Source organism: Cataglyphis hispanica, chromosome 6, assembly GCF_021464435.1.
Source record: "Cataglyphis hispanica isolate Lineage 1 chromosome 6, ULB_Chis1_1.0, whole genome shotgun sequence".
NCBI lineage: Eukaryota > Metazoa > Arthropoda > Insecta > Hymenoptera > Formicidae > Cataglyphis > Cataglyphis hispanica.
The window spans coordinates 5,902,645-5,919,797 of NC_065959.1; the positions used below are offsets into that span (position 1 = coordinate 5,902,645).

Consider the following 17,153-nt stretch of genomic DNA (forward strand, 5'->3'; position numbering starts at 1 on the left):
AATAAGATAAATTTTTGTGTGTTAACAATTTTTAATTTTTATCTCATATTTTTAAATAATAAATATTTTAATTGGAGCACGTATTATGAATATATGCCGATATAATATGTCGATGGTTAGTTTTATATGAGTTTTCAACATACATTTTTTAACTCAGGCAATTATAAATTACTTCATAAAAAAATTGTAAGCAACGCTATGATTAATGTTCTGCGCGAAACGAGATGATTAAAATGCTTTTATGTGATGTTTTATCGATGAAACACATTTATTTCTAGCATAATTATTATGTGATATTATACAAATCAATATTTTAAATAAATTATGATAAAATTGAATAACGTATAGGCATTATTAATAGTATATTTGCTTTAATGCTATAAAATTTGAATTTTGAACACAAAAATATAGTTAGTAGAATAAGTTACATCAAAATTTATAATTGTGAATTATAAATATATAAAATCAGAATTATAATATATGAAATTTATGTAAACTTTATAGACACCACAAAAAGAGAAAGATATGTCATTGCAAACCAGTGTGTCTAGTCACCTAAGTTTAAACTTCCAACTATGGGTACTCATGCAGGTCGCTTGATTTGTATTCTCTAGTAAAAGTTGCGCCATAGCTATCTGTTAGGCAAATTACTACAAAGTAACTGGAACTGACTGTTGATACGGAACAGGTTATCTAGCATGAACGTAACATACAGTTTCTGAATCCAGTTTGTAAAATCAAACTTTATTCTAGCTACAAAATTCAGTTTAGGATAAAGTCAATCATTTCAAACTTTTTCTGGTAGATATTTTATATAAAAAAAAAAAAACATGATTTGAATCACGGTTGTAATTTCCCAATGTTATTTTGGCATAAAAAATTTTTATGTCAGAAAATGCACAAAATTGCATGGATCGTTGAATTGTAAACGAATATAAAGCTGACAAACGGAAATAATCCAACAGAATAAAAAAAGAAAATAATTAGTTTTTTAATTTATTTTAGTAATATGTTTGCATATTGTTATATTTAAATTTCTTCTTGTATAAAAGAATTATGAATCATAAAAATCTTACTTTATACTTACATGTGATTTTATTTTATGGAAACTTCATATTTATAGAGATATATAAAGCATAATTACATGTAGAATAAATAATGTAAATATTGTGTAAACATGATTGCACAAATTGACTTCGTGTTAATTAGAGCCTGATACCAACAATTATTGTAATTTTTAAGTAATTTGCTTTTTATGTCATAAATCATAGATCAAAAAAATAAATTTCAAGAATCTTGCATTCTCTTAAAACAGGCTCTGCAGACTATGCGTCTCCCCAGAATAGTCCAATACCACTTTTTTACGATCGCATTTTACCTCACTTGGTTCTTGACTGAAGTTCATATCTATTTCCGCAAAATCATAAAATTGTTGTGCTTAAATCCTCGTATCTTAACTGTAGAGATAAAGGGTTCAGAATCTTTATCCATATGATACTACATTTCGATAATGGCAACAATCACATTAACTACATATGTAAAATGAGCTTAGTTCAATCTTATCACTATAATTGATGCAACTAGTTTTCGCAATTTAGGAGCAATAAATAATCGAAAGCTGTAATGCAAACAAGAATCGTTCAATGATTCATTTTTAATAAAATAAAATCTGCTAGAAAATAAAAGTTTTATTTAGGATTTAGCTTTGATTATTGCTTTTTTCCCAAATTTTATTGACTAGTAGCTTTATGTATTATACAATAATATAGTAGTTCTATAACATCATACAGAAGTCTTGCTATCGGTAACAATAACGTTACATGCGTACAATTGTGCGGGCATCGTGATCGCATGCTGAGCGAGTTATATTCAGTCGCTATATGTATCGAGTCAGTCGTGTTTCTTCGTAAATTTAACGATTTTGTCGGTAGACGTGGGCACGTCCCAAAATGATGTACGGTTCGTTCGTATGAGTTCGTCGGCAGCTAATGCTCTAATATGCGCAAAGGGTGCCATGCCCGTGTCACGCGGATTACCACTAATTGTAGTTTATGCTTTATACTACGCTATTCTCTTGTACGGCCGTTGGGTATTCGATGTATTAACGGAGATCTCGTATGTGCGTTCCCGCACACGAGAAGACGATCGTGTATCTACACATTACGCGCGTGAAGATATGTGATAGATCGTATGATGCGTATATGTGTTAGTGTATCCATATGATAGAGGTTCCCAAATTTTATGATTATTAACCTTGGGAATTTTATGATTCACTGTTATTTTTTATTATTTAGTTTAACAAATTCCTTTTTATAATTAAAAGCATTTTTTCAAAACAATATTGTTCTAAAAGTTATATATTTGTATATATATTTTTTCTTTATTTTTTTTTACGAATTTACGAATAGAAATCAGCAGAAATCGCATTATTTTGCTTGTAGATATATATTTCTTAGAAGTTTAATTGTATATTGTGGTTTTTACAATATATAATGGCAGTTGTTTGTTGATCATAGGAATATTATAGAAATATATACAAAATACGCGCGAAAGCTTAAAAATAATTATTATCATGTTATTAAATAAAACGCGGCTGCATAAAGAATTTGACATAAAATTATTATATTTGATAATATTGCTGTTGATAGGACACACATAACGATTGCCTGCATAATTATACGAATGCAATATTTACTATAATATATCATATGTATTATCATTATTAATTTTTTAAACAAATATAAAAAGTTATCTCATGTGATATAGAAATATAAAATACGAAAAGAAATATAAAATGCGGAACGAGAAAAAGAAGAGAAGGGAGGGAGAGTAAAAATTGGCTTTTTTTCTCTTTCTCTCTCTTTGCGATGAAAAAAGGAAGTGACGTTTCCGAGCGTGACGAAATTAGTGCAGCCAAGAAAATGATATGTGCAATGAGACATGTGTGAACGATTGAGCATTACTGTGATATGCTGCTGCATACAGGGCTTGGACTTCCTCGGCTGTCATGTCAGTCTAGACTAAAATAACCCGGTACCGCACCTCTGCCTCGCAATTAAGCGGGGCTATATCTACCGATTATACGCAACAAACGATCTTCCATCTACGCAGAGAAGTGTACACAGGTGTGTGTGTGTGAATGCACGAGAGACTGCCTCGCAAAGGGTGCCATTCACAGTAGCATCCGTGACTCCCAGCATCAACCTTGTTAGAGAGGTCCTCACTTGTTTATTTTCAATTTCGTTGTGCTTTGAGGTATTGCTTATATTATTCGACAATTACAGGGAGATTGGGAGGCATTTAAACATTGGAGCATAATTAAGTAATTAGACATTGTAATAGAAAGTTTTTAGTCTATTTATGTGTGCCGAAAATTCTTGAAAAACACACAAAAAATTGAAAAAAATATATTATGAGATGCACGACATTTAAATTGGTCATATTTATATTACTACGCGTTCGACTATATCACTGCATTTTTCTGTTTGAGTGATCAATTGATATTTTTTTCCTTCTTTTTTTCTAAACTTTTTAAATAATGTTTTTGTCTATTTAAGCATATTGTGATCTAGAAGATACATTTATTGCAGAAATTTTGATTTAAAAAAAACAAATATGAATATTTTTTTTGGATTAAGTATATTGTGCAATCATGTTATAATTTTTTTCAATTAATGTTTTACATGGTGCGCATATTTCCTTCTGTTCGTTTTCACATTCGCCGCGTTTGTATAATTACCTGCGTTGCGGCGTACAACCCTTATTTTTTTAACAGGCAAAACAAGCGTATACAGCCGTTATATCTCGCGGCTACTATCGATGCGAGCGATGTTTACGTTTAATTACTGTTGAATACAAACGTTTAATTGTTACGCGTTGTTTGTACTTAAAGTTAAATGCTCTTTGTTTTCATCGTGTAAACAGATGAGAAAGATTATTGCTTCGAAATTATTCGAGCCACGCAAAAATTACGATTGAGAAAAAATTCGTGAAATTATTAACGAATTTAATTTTTTATTTTTTTGCAAATGCATATTTTTTATCAAAAAATATGTAGTGTAAATGATAAATATATAAACATATATATATATATATATATATATATATATATATATATATATATGTATGTATGTATAAACTTACCTTATTCGCATTTCCATTTCAGTATCAATTATGTATCGTTTCTCTCTTTAAATTCATAATTGAGAGTTTGATGTATATATATATATATATATATATATATATATATATATATACACACATACTCATTCTCTCTTGTTATATGCATATTTGATTGTTAAAAAAATAATTGTATCAAAGTGACAGGATGGACTGGAAAAGAATAAAACAATAATATACATTTTCTATAATATATTTTACATTATAAACCAACCATACATCATCATAATAATATCTTGTATTCTTAAGCCCTATGCGTGTTTTATCCTATATTTTCGTTTATATACTTCCTTCATATTTATACTTTGTTTACTTTTTTATAGTATTTATATATATTTTTATTTATATTCATCATTATTTATAGTGTACTTTATATGCTATATTATGTATATATAATATCATACACATTCTTTTTTTTCTTACGCACGTTCTAGAGCGTCTCGCGGTAGTAGTGTTGTATGTGTATCGTGTGAAAATTGTTTCTGCAAGTGTACACATTCCGTTATGCCTGTGTACACAAGGCTGTCTCTACTGCCCGCGCGCGTAGTACACGGTTTTCGCTCTCCTGTTCTCTCTACATGCGTATGTGTGTGTGTGTGTGTGTGTGTGTGTGTGTGTGTGTGTGTGTGTGTGTATGTGTGCTTGTGCGTGCGCCGCTACGCGCGTGTTGCAAATTACATGTACATTATACAGCTTTCGCTCGGCGTGTTGCTCTTGAGCCGCGTTCACAGCTCCTTAACTTAAATATGCAACGAGGCTGCCGTAGGACCCCGCGGGCCGTTTATTCGCGGAAGAATCTTACTTAAGTCGCGAGCGCTTGATCACCACACCCCTCCCACCCCTCTTCGTCGCTTTCGTGATTATGACGCTTGCCTTCGTTGAACCTATATTTTGGAGAATGTTTTCGCGCGTAATATGTGCATTGTATCGAACGATGCACGAATGGATGGATGTCATACCGGCCCCTTCTCTCAAATTTTGCTATGCGCTGTTTCATTCGCGTGATACACAATACATGCATGTTTTGCCGATGTTATTTTTTTCCCCCGATTGTGTGCTTACGCGTTCTCGCAGTTTTTCACTTTCTCGTTGTTCTTCTCTTTATCGAAATGCATACACACACAAAGAAGTGGATAAAGGCACCTAACTTCTTAGCGTACGATCGTAAGTGATATGCCGTGTGTTGCATTGGGATAGGGAGAAGGGGCATATATATATAGGGCTTCGCAACGCATACATCAAATTGTTCGAAAAGCTACGAGAAAAATGAAGGAACGTCGTAATCTCTGTATGAATTGGACGCGATCATAATTATCGTACTTTTTTTAAATTTCTTTTTAATTTTTATTTTTTAACGCTCTCTTCGCTGAGGCATACTAGATCTCGTTTTCTTTTTTTTTTTTGCTTTCTCTCTCATTCTCTCTCTTTCTCTCGTCCTCTTTATTTCTCGTATTCGATATATTCATATTCTCTTCGTTTTTCTTTTCTTCTTTGCATGTTCACCCTTTTAATCTTTTTTCTCTTACACGCTTTCTTTCACGCACATGCATCCTCTCTTTCTTTCTCTTTCTCACTGTTTTTCTCGTCCCATCAGACGTGCCTATATTTAGGGGCACAGGGGGTCCAGAAGGCTAGCCACAACATCTATTTTCTTTTACAAGTACGCTTTAATGTGTTTTCTTATTTCTTACAACTAGAGGTATTTAACACAGTATGTCGCGGGACGCGCGCATTTATAGATGCCCCGCATTCGTTCGCTCCCTTCTCCTCATTAAGCTTATATTCGATATAGCTTCTATCTGTTGGCTAATATTATTTTCTTACACATGTATGCATATGTATATATAATATACATATTTTTATTATATATAGATGCGCGTGTCTGTTTGTAGTCTTTCTTGTATAATATATATGATTATATACATACATTTTTTTTTACTTTATGTTATATGCTCGGTATCTACGCTTACGGCTCCTACTTTTGTTTTCATTCACTGTGTGCTTTTTCTTTTAAACATTCTTGCACTAACACTAAGCTGTTTCCACGGTGCTTTGCATCGGTAAGTATTCCAATTTGGCCCGACTGCTGCCCTCGTCCCGCTAAGAATTATATTAGACTCTCGAGGGGCATCTTAAAAATAAATAGTTTAATTAAATGCACTTTGCTTAGAAAGAAATTATTGTTCAGTTGCAATTCGCAATCTAGAATTTTAGTCTCTTTTTGTTAAAGAACAGAGTAGTTTAGAAGAACTTGAAATTATTTTTCCTTCAATAATGTGATTAATAAGATTATTAGATAAAAAACTATATTTGATATGCCCATATCGATAGTCAACACGCAAAGAATTTGGATAACTTGCTGCCTTGTCTTTAATAATTTGTCGTTCATAAATATTCATAAGTGCGAAAGTTACTATACTCGTCAACGAAAATTAAAGTGACATCTTAAAATTTAAGTCTACAACCCATGAATACTATTTCTGATATCACATTCGAAATACATCGAAATGAATCATTAAGAGATTGTCATATCGCTATGCGTGCGATTCGAAATGATTGAAATAAGTGCAGTATGCAATAAATTTTGCGATGTTTCGATTTGTCGGTTAAAGTTTGTTTTTAAGCGTTTCACGATTCTATTGTCGCGAAAAGAGAAGAAACAGAACGAGCACACAGTTATAGTTTAAATAACTTGAAGCACCAATTGATTAATCCACGTATTCCACGTCTCTTACTGCAATTTCTAATTGGGAATGGTGGGATCAGTTGATTAGCTCGATGATATGTTTCATGTGTGCATTCGCGATGCTTACGCGTCGATCGATATCAAAATCGCGTAGTCACTTGCGAGAGGCAAAAGCATTGCGAACACGATAAGATAGTAATCGATACACCTTGCTCTCTTACTTTCTCCAGGACCGACACCACCTCCTCTGTCCATTGCCTGCACGGGACTTGTGCAAACATGTCGGTAACAATAATTAATACCTATATAGCCCTCAATGAAAAGAACACGTACAAGTTTCTAAATGTATGTTTCTTCAATGATTGTCGACTATCGTTTGGTAAGTCTCCGCGAGATAAGTCTGTCCGGGCGGAGGAACGTGTGCGGTGGCATCAGGATATCAGTCAAGGAAATAAATAAGAGAGCATTTTAAAGGAGGGAACGTATGGATGAAAAAGAAAAAAATTGAAATTATATAATAGCTTAGATTTTAAGATAAAGGAGGGAGAGAGAGTTATGTGACGGGAATTGAAAAGGAAAGAAGAAAAAAAAAACGCATTTCAAATTTTGTAATTGGAAAATGTAATAAGATTCAATAAAAGTTAAATAGTTAGGAACGGTCGCTTGTTAGAATTTAAACGACACGACGATAAAATCGAAATGATGTTAATTATGCTGTCTCTAATACGTTGCCGGATTATAGAATCTGAGAACTGCGACTTAAAGGACGCGGGCAAAGGATGGAGGCAGCAGCCGCAGCACGCGTGTCTGTATGTATTTATGTATGTGTACATGTGTATACATGTGTATGTCTCTATGTTTTCGGTGGATGCATATACACGTGTCTTGCCATTTGTGCTGTATAAGGGTTCTGAGTATAATTTGCGGATATTAATTATTGCACTATTTTTCATGAACGCTTTTTTTTCATTAACCTAGTGATCGACAAGCTAGATTAGACTAGACTACGTCTAGGGCTTTTGTTAAGTTTCTCATCGCTACGGTTTTACACGTATGCTGTGTGCATCTTGTGTATACTTGGTGTTGTATGTATTTACATACGCGTATATGTTTTTACATCTCGTGTACGCGCGCGAGTGTTTCTTTTTTTTTTTTGGATGGGTCCGTGATTTTAGGTACCATAAGTGAATCTCTTGCTAGTTTTGCGCTGTAGCCTTTGTCTCGAGTTTGCCTCCCTTTTTTTACAGTTTGTATCGCCCCGGTTCACACTTCCCCGCCGTCCGTCGTTGCCGTTCGCGATTCCATTGTCTTTATTTTTGTTTGCCCCTACTAAGTCAGATTACATTAATAATTATCTATCTATCATTTTATGCTACATTTTGGTTTCCCGTTTAACGCGATGAGGACTCGCTCGATCGGCTAGCTCCACTCGGTATATGTTCTAGACAATGCACGGGTCTACATTAAGTAATATACACGCCTTAATGTGTTAAGGCGCCTTTCTTCAAATACTTTTTACAGGATCGGGCGTCCACGCTGATTCTTTAAAAGAGTGCAGGATCCGTCACTTTTTTTTTTCTCTGTCGAAGGTGGAATCGAGTCGGAGTGCATAGCGAGCAATTTGATAAGGGGAGTGACTGGGCGGAACGTAAGGAACGTAAAAGTGTGTCAGATCCAATTAATATCCTCTTGTCCTCGCTTTACCCCGGTATACGTTACTGTACAGAATTTGATTGACAGATGCAAACGCACGCGGTAACAGATTCTTATTGCATAATTCGTTACAGTCTGCTATTGGGTCCCTCTTGCCACTCGAGATCTTCGTTCCCCCTCTCTCCCCTCGCTCGTTCCACCTTTCACAAAAATAACCTATATTTTTATTTCTTTCGCCTAACTAATAATGTACACGATATTTTCTTCTTACTTATATGTTTTCTCATGTCGCCTTTTTTTTTTTCTTAAAAGCTAACTTTCTCACGCACAGTGCTTTATTTTACGCACAACGATTGAAAATAACAGCCATCGCCGCCGCTGCGCGCATAAATGCATATAAATATATATATATATGCATTTTTAATTTATATATATGTATGTATATATATATTTATTTATAATTTTGTTGTTTTTTCTTTGCATACTCGTGCCGTGTCCTCGAGGCTAGTCACCCAATTTCTATCAGAAAACGAGATTCAGTTAGCATGACGATTTCCTTTTAAGCTATAATTTTAAATGATGTAAAAGTTTTGCAAATCGCGATTGTAACCTGCATTTTATTATGTGCAATATATGCAATGTATCTATATATATATATATATATATATATACTCTCTAAAATGTTTAATTTTTTAAATATTAATTTAATTTGTTACATATTAGATGATAAAACATAACTGTTAAAAGATAACTGAGATTAGTGTCGAAAGAATGACATTTGATTATAAAAAGATATAGAAACAATTATTTTCAAGGTGCAGATTACAAGAGAATTGAATTGAGAAATGATTATAAAACTTGATTATTAACATGCAAAAACTGCAGGAAATAATCGTGATCGCGTTTACATCACGTGCGATCGTGCATAATAATTTATATGTTGCACTAAAATTAAAGACATAATAAAATGTAGGATAAGCTAAATGCATTCAATAAGAAAATTACGTATGTAATTAAAGATATCAATAAATAACCATATTTCTAAGAACATAGTGACACAGTAACATAAATTAGAAAGAAATTTGGCAAAATATCCTTCGATATTATTCGTGCGAATGTACAAATTAAAATTTTCAACAGTAATCTGTATGTAATTTTCTCTAAACATTTTCTCTCAAAGCTGCAAATTAAATGAAAGCAAGGCGACAAAAATGCAATCAATATTGCGACATTATTATTTTTGAGACATGTCACATGAATGATATGAATTATTGTATCAGAATCATTCATTGAGATTAAAAACGCTCTCTCTGAGAAATGTGGCGGTTTTTATTGTCGAGCTTTCTTTCCAAAAAGAAAGTCACACTCTTTTAGCTGGTTGACGCAATCACGACGGATCGTTGGTAGACACTCTCTCTACTTTCATCATAAAACATCTACACTCTACGCGATGTTGGGTAGGTTTGATTGTGTCGTTTTTTCATTTTCTTTGCTGCGTTTCGAACATTCATGTGCCGAACTTTGATCATCGATCTTTTTGATTGAGAAACGTCGAACGCTTTTGATTCGCTTAAAACACGATCCGTCTGTCTTTTGATTAATAACAGAGTCGTCTATCTCGTTTCTGTCATCATCGACGCACTTTTCTCGCCGCTTAATCAATGCACCTTCCGCCTCTTTTTCTCTTCTCGTTTTATTTCTTATCTTTTCTATCTGTTCGCATAGATAAAATTATGAATTATGTATCCATGGAATGTAATATTTTATGAAAGAGTTTTATTAAAAGAGATATATATTATGTCGTTTAAAGCGCGACCAATAATGTTTTCGAGCATTAATGCTCTTTTAACACAAACAAAATTAGTAATATTAAAGCCTTTTGTCGAGTATCGAATTTCAAACATGTTCTATGCAAGATGACATTTCGCGACTTTAAGCTTATAATTTGTCAAAGCATAATTATAAAAATTTTACGCAATATATTTTAAAATAACATTTAAAAATTATTTTCAATTTAGAGAGTTTTTTGATGATTGAAGACTTTAAGCTTTAGTGTCATTAGTTTTCGTATAGATTTGGCTCATTGATTCTGTACTCATTGCTCCGATATGAACGCGGTCTCAGAAAAAGCAGGGAACGACGGTATTATCGGTGCGACGAGCGTGAGTTGTGATACTTAAAACCAAAGGAGTGAAAAGAGGCGGTAGGAGCAAAAAACAGAATGATGAAGATGTAGAGTACGGAGAGTAAGATATCGAGTACGGAGATAAAAGAGACGAATAGTTTCAGCTATTTCTCATTTTTTTTTTTTTAATATTTAAATTGCTCGTGCTATATCATCTCGTCACAGCTCTTCGGATGATCCTCTTTCGGCAAGTGGATGATGTTAACGACGAAAGAGCACGTCGATGATGAAATTACATACGATTAGAGCCGATTAGACGCCAGCCGCGCGGACAGGGCACGCGTGGACAAAAAACTTAACTTGTCTAATCTAACTTTCGTGCAGTTTGTGCAATGTATCTATCTACGAATTATTTAATCTCTTTTTTTCACGTCCCTCGCTTGTGCTGTGCAGTTTATATTCGTCGCTCATCCTTTCTCTCCCTCTCATTCTTTCTTTTTTTTTTCACTTTCATACTTTCTTTTCCTCTCCTTCTAATGCTCTTTCATATGTACGATTGCACTTATGCAATTGCTTACATGTTAACGACTTGTATAAGTCTCGGTTTCGCTTTTTTCTTTTTTGTATCAATTTGGCCAAATCAAAATTCGGGACATCGGGGATATTGTGATCGTTTTACTGCTCCTCGAACAATTAAAATATACGCATGCACGCACCGTCTCTTCTAACTATTTTGTTTGTTTATTATTATTTTTTTTTTCGTTGTTGAGAATTCGTGTGTTTCTCGTTTACGCAGTCGAGATTGATTTACAAAGAGACGGATCAATGGATGCCTTTTTCTTTCCTAAGCTTAACGTTTTATTGCTTAAACGTCATATAGAATCTCGATTTGCTTTGGTTCTACATAGTCACATTTTATATAAAAATCTAACATTTACTTAAAAACCACGGCGATCCTGATCGGTGTTTCGCGCGTTCCGTCACTTTCTCAGTTCGGAATGTGCTAAATTTGTCGGCATCTCCCACATCGTACCGTGGTACTGATTGTTTTATAAAAGTATCCAACTGGCCTAAGTGTGTGTCCGAAAGACAGACTCGAATGATAAAAGCGAATGTTGAACTGCTTGCGAAGATTTCACGCGTGAATTATCTCGTTCGGCCACGAATTCGATAAGTAAATATATTAACCGAGGTACGAAGTCTTCGCAGTGTGGAAAATGGAATAAGACACGTGGATCCGATAGTAATTCCGTGGTTTTCGATATGGGATAAGAATTTTACAAAGGGATTGATTATTTTGTCCCCATAGAAACGCTGTGCTATCGAATATACATAAGATCCATCTTCCCGTTGTCGCCGAATTTTGAATCGTTTCGAGTATAACTTTTAATATATATACCTATCTAACTAGCTAATTGTTGAATTTCGTTTATATAATAATTTTTATTTTTTTATGTATATATATATTTTCATTTATATATATATATATATATTTATATATGTATATTTATATATTTATATCTTCACGAGTGTTCCTTTCTTTCGATTAATCGATCTTTATATTTATCATTTATACACCGCGGTCGCTCGCTGGCTACCGCATTCGGTTACGAGCATCCCCTTCGACATTACTTTGTTTTTGAATTAATATTTTTTCGCTGTTAAAAGCCCAAACTACAAAAATAATGAATCCGGGTAACTAGTTAGAATCCAGCGGTCTGTTATCGCTCTTCTCTCTTCCATAAGAGTATAAGGAATTTATAGGCATTTTTAAAATGGTCATAAACTGGGTACGGTCACGATCCCGTTAAACGTAGGTACGGATTCGTGTCTCTCATTACTCGCTGGACGATACAATAATATGCATAATTGGCCAGTTTTTCTAAAAAAAAAAAAAAGGCTGTCAAACCATCACGAATGGCGTATTTACGTGTACTGCCGGATTTCGTGTTCTGTATATAAGCTTCGGTCACTACTGTAACGACAAATGCTATCTATTTCTTCAAGCCGAGCGAGATACTAGATTATCCTACAGACTGGACGAGAGGTATCTCCGCTTAATAATCGGTAGCGGCTTTTCTCTTATATTGGACGTGAAAATTTATGGGGAGATAGGGATGTCGGATGCATCTTGCGCAAGGTTACCTAGGATTATGATTCTTATTTACTATCTTCTTTTTATTTCTCACTTTACTTCTTTGTTTTTACTAAGCGAGTGTTATCTGGTTTTTGCGACTGCCACCTTTTGACTCGCGCATTGTCAAGCCGGAAGTGGCATGAGTTTTACTGCTTTTGCTGTCGCGGTGGCGTCGATGATGACGGAAATGTTGTTGTTGTTGGTGATGGTGGTGGTAGTAGTAGTGGAGGAGGAAGTGATGGTGGTGGTAACTGTTGTTGCTGTAGAAGTTGTTCCTGTTGGTGGAGTATACTTGCTTACCATCACACTAGAAGGCTAGGCGTCAGCCAGTCCTCATCCGCTAGCTGGACCGCAACCAAGAACACACTTTACCATTTGAACACACAAACGCTGGTTAAGTCTTGGTCCGAATTTCAAGAAAGTAATAGAAATATGTTCGAAAATATATTTCTCTCTCTCCCTCTCTTTCACTCGTCTTCGCGCTCGTCTATGTGCTCTCTATCGTTTGCACTCTTTCTCCCTTCCGTTCATTCTGTCTTTCACTTTCGCATCATTCTTCACTTTTTCTTTCACATATTACAGTTTCTCACATTCTTCTACTATATAAATTCTAATCGATCTGAATCTACCTTCACCATGACTCAACCTCCACCACGTGGTGCAGTAATAAAAACGTAAAAACTGGATAGCGATCATATGTACCATTCTACTTGTATTATTTAGAGCGCATTAACGACGGCGAACGCAAGATTAGGCTAACTAGGAGTTTTTCTCACGTAATCATTGTAAATTTTTCTCTGTCGTCATCAGATAAATTGAGTTTACGTTATTACGAAATCTGCGATAAAATATCACGATTTGCTACGCCGATAAAATGCAAATATTGTTTCCTTATTTTGCTTCATCTCTTACATGATTTCTTCCATTCCTTTTCGTGCTGTAGGAAATATTATCCTTTTGCATAAAAACACGCTGCGGCAAGTATTTTCAGGTTGAATACGAGGTTGAGCCAGGTTGTAGATGCAGTTATCCTGATGCTAATTGATATTCGAAAGAAAGGATAAGCCAGGCCGTGCGATGATAGTGGTAGCGATCACTGTGCCTGCGAATCGAAATATGTAAATAAAAACAGTTTTTTTGATATCTTCGAGTATCCCTTCCTGGTTAGTATAAGAGCAATCGATTATATCAAAAATATGATATTTGATTTTAAATAATATTTATAACAATTTATTTAAAAATTTATTAAAAAATACGATACACGCACGTGTAAAAACTAAAATTAAGTTTATTCCGATTAATATGATTTTTATAAAACATTTGTCAAAGTTGTATAACTTTCAATTAGTTATACAATTTGTTGAAATTGCAAAAAGATGATGATATCTGCATAAAATGATAGTATGAAATCTAACATCAATACCACTTTATAGAAATATATATATATATATATATATATATATATATATATATATATATATATATGAGAAACAAGAAAATAAAAACTGGAGGGATACTCGAATTGAATTAGATAAAGTGCAAGAAGCATAATACATGCATGTTACATTCTATATTCATGCAGAGATCTACGCAGAGCAAACGACTAACTTTTCATATCCATATTATGTTTATATGACATCAACTTAATATTAGTTACTTTTTGTCTCTTCTCTATTCTTGAATTTAATATTCTTCTCAATTTTGCATTATTACATATCCTTTTTTTATTTCAATCAATTTCATTGATTTTTTATTTATTGATATATGTTTCGTATTATCAGATATACATTACAGTCTAATACACGATGAACAAATTTACATGGGAATATTTGCATATTCGTAACTTCGAAGCCTTTGGCTCATGACTACAAATTGCAAGCACCCATGTAAATTTGTTCTCTCTTTAGGTTCTATTATGATCAAACGTAAAACTTTGTAATTTTCTTGCGGCAAAAGGATATTAGTAAAATAAACGAGAACTGAAAATTTATGCTATTGGCGATATATTTTCAATGTTTCATCTCTTTTTCATTGTTTTATCGTTACTATTACTAAGAATTCGTGTTCAATTGAGGATGATTTCGATGGCTAGCTTTCAAGCAAGTTTCAAAGCGATATTTTGCTTGACATGCAGTGATATAATGCGAACTCGGTTTTTCGGAAAAAGATATTTGTGAGAAAGCGAGCTAACTTTTCTTACCGAAATATCTCTTTCGAGGCGATCGATGAGCAATCGTACGTGACTTTTACTCTGCTATGTGCGATATGTACAAAAGACTCACTAAAATAACTATAGCTACGTGAAATGTATACATCTTCTTAAGCACATACAGGCGACAGGCCGTTTTACGTACTGCAAACAGCTGCAGATTAATGACTGAAAGCCGAAATCGATACAGCATTTGCAGTGTTACGTTATTTCGAATTGTTTGTAGATATATTGCTGATAAAAGTTATTTAAAGATTTTTCATGCGCTTTTATCAAATATATCAATAATTTTGAGATTATCCAGAAATGTTGTGCATGTGTGCGAAAATGTTTACAGTATATTTTTCACAGTATAATTGTTCTTCCAAAGAAAGATGAATATTGTTAATTTAGTCATCAGAAATATCTGGTTCTAAGTTAATAATATATATATTATAACGTGTTTTATAATCCTTTGCTAACTTTTTGTCAATTAAAGAAAAAGACTCTTATATAGATCATTAGATTAAAACAGAATGAATGACAGATTAAAAGCGGATGAATGGAATTGACGAACAAATCGAATTTTAAATCAGATATATATATACATATATATATATATATATATATATATATATATATATATATCTGATTTAAAATTTGATTTGTTCATCAATTCCATTCATCCGCTTTTAATTTGTCATTCATTCTACTATATATATATATATATATATATATATATATATATATATATATATATATATATGTACTCATTTACTAATTCAGTACTTCAACTTACAATTAGTACTCTTGAAAATTTACCTCTTATTCCCCAAAACTAGATATTTTCTCTAAAGCAGGATTTTTTAATCTTGATCCGACTTACTTTTTAATCTTATAAATTGAGAAATTCATTATTTATATAATCATATGATAATAAGCCGGAATTATTAAGGAACAGGTTTATATTATTTGATTTAATTATATAAAATTTACATAATCATTGTTAAAAAAATTATCAAATTTACATTTTAAATGATAATACATGTAATATAATATTGTAATACATGTAATATAATATTTACATATATACGCAAGAGCATATGGTTTTGCATAACAAAAAATGCTATTAATAAGCATAAAGGGTAATAAATCTAAAACATATTCTTAAAAGGTTTTCCGTTTACATAATAATTGAGAGCAAGGAAAGTATATAAAAAAATAGCAGAGTTAATTTAAAAATTTTAAACTAGAGTTTTTTAGCGAGCTTTTAAATTAAGATAGTCATTTTCAATCTTGAGATCTCAAGTTGTCAAGTTCAGAAATTGTTCTTGAAGCAAAAAGAACGCGGGGCATTAAAAGCGGTGCTGAGTTGAAATGCATTTGCTGCGTTTGCCCGAAGCCATCTTTGTGATCTCTTTTCAAATATTTCATATTTTTTGTGGCAATGTCATTTTTAGCAATGGCGTGTATATGTGCCTGTGTACAGTGCGCACTTTCTTACGTGTGCAGTTCGTGCGGAAAGCAAAATGGTCGAGGTATACTTTTCTGGACAACAACTACGATAAGTATCATATTTCACCTCACTGTCATGAACCAAAATTTTTTGCAACATATCTAAATCTCGAAAATCTCCTATAACCTCTCGTCGAGCGGGAAAACGAGTCTGTCTTGCTCCATCAATGTCTGGAGTAAGAAACATAAAAATTGCTCCGCTAGTACAAATGCAGTTTCTTATGCACAGATTAGAAATTTTATATATATATATATATATATATATATATATATATATATATATATATATATATATTACTATATATAATATTACACGACACTTTAATTTATGAATGATTTATTATTAACACTAAACCAACCTCATTCTTCAACAAATATCTTAACACAAAATTAGCAATTGTTTCCTCAGTTTCTATTCATATCTCTCGAAATTCGGTTCAAGATATGATGGAAAAAATGTTGTATTATTTTTTTCTGTTATTTTTCTCATCATTATTTATATGAATCTATTAAACATGCTTATTACAAACATTCTCCACACAATCGCTATAATTGCGACCGTCATTAGATGTTTTTATATCACAAACAAATGCATTTTTTGCACTAACAATAAGTGCACATTTACTCACGCAATAGAGATGAGTAACGTGTTATATCACTTATGTTTAAA

At 33.0% G+C, this 17,153-nt stretch overlaps 1 protein-coding gene across 4 annotated transcripts in view; it reads right to left on the minus strand.

Moving 5' to 3' along the window:
- Positions 1–12,185: 12,185 nt before the first annotated feature.
- Positions 12,186–17,153, minus strand: part of LOC126850288 (nucleolysin TIAR-like) — a 382,595-nt gene continuing 377,627 nt past the window's right edge. For 2 of the 4 annotated variants that reach the window (XM_050593135.1, XM_050593139.1), the window contains one exon: positions 12,186–13,124. In XM_050593135.1, the coding sequence (XP_050449092.1) occupies positions 13,083–13,124 (42 nt within the window). In that variant the 3' untranslated portion in view covers positions 12,186–13,082. Of the gene's footprint in view, positions 13,147–13,692; positions 13,883–17,153 lie in introns of all 4 variants that reach the window. The other 2 variants (XM_050593137.1, XM_050593136.1) reach the window with 2 other exon arrangements.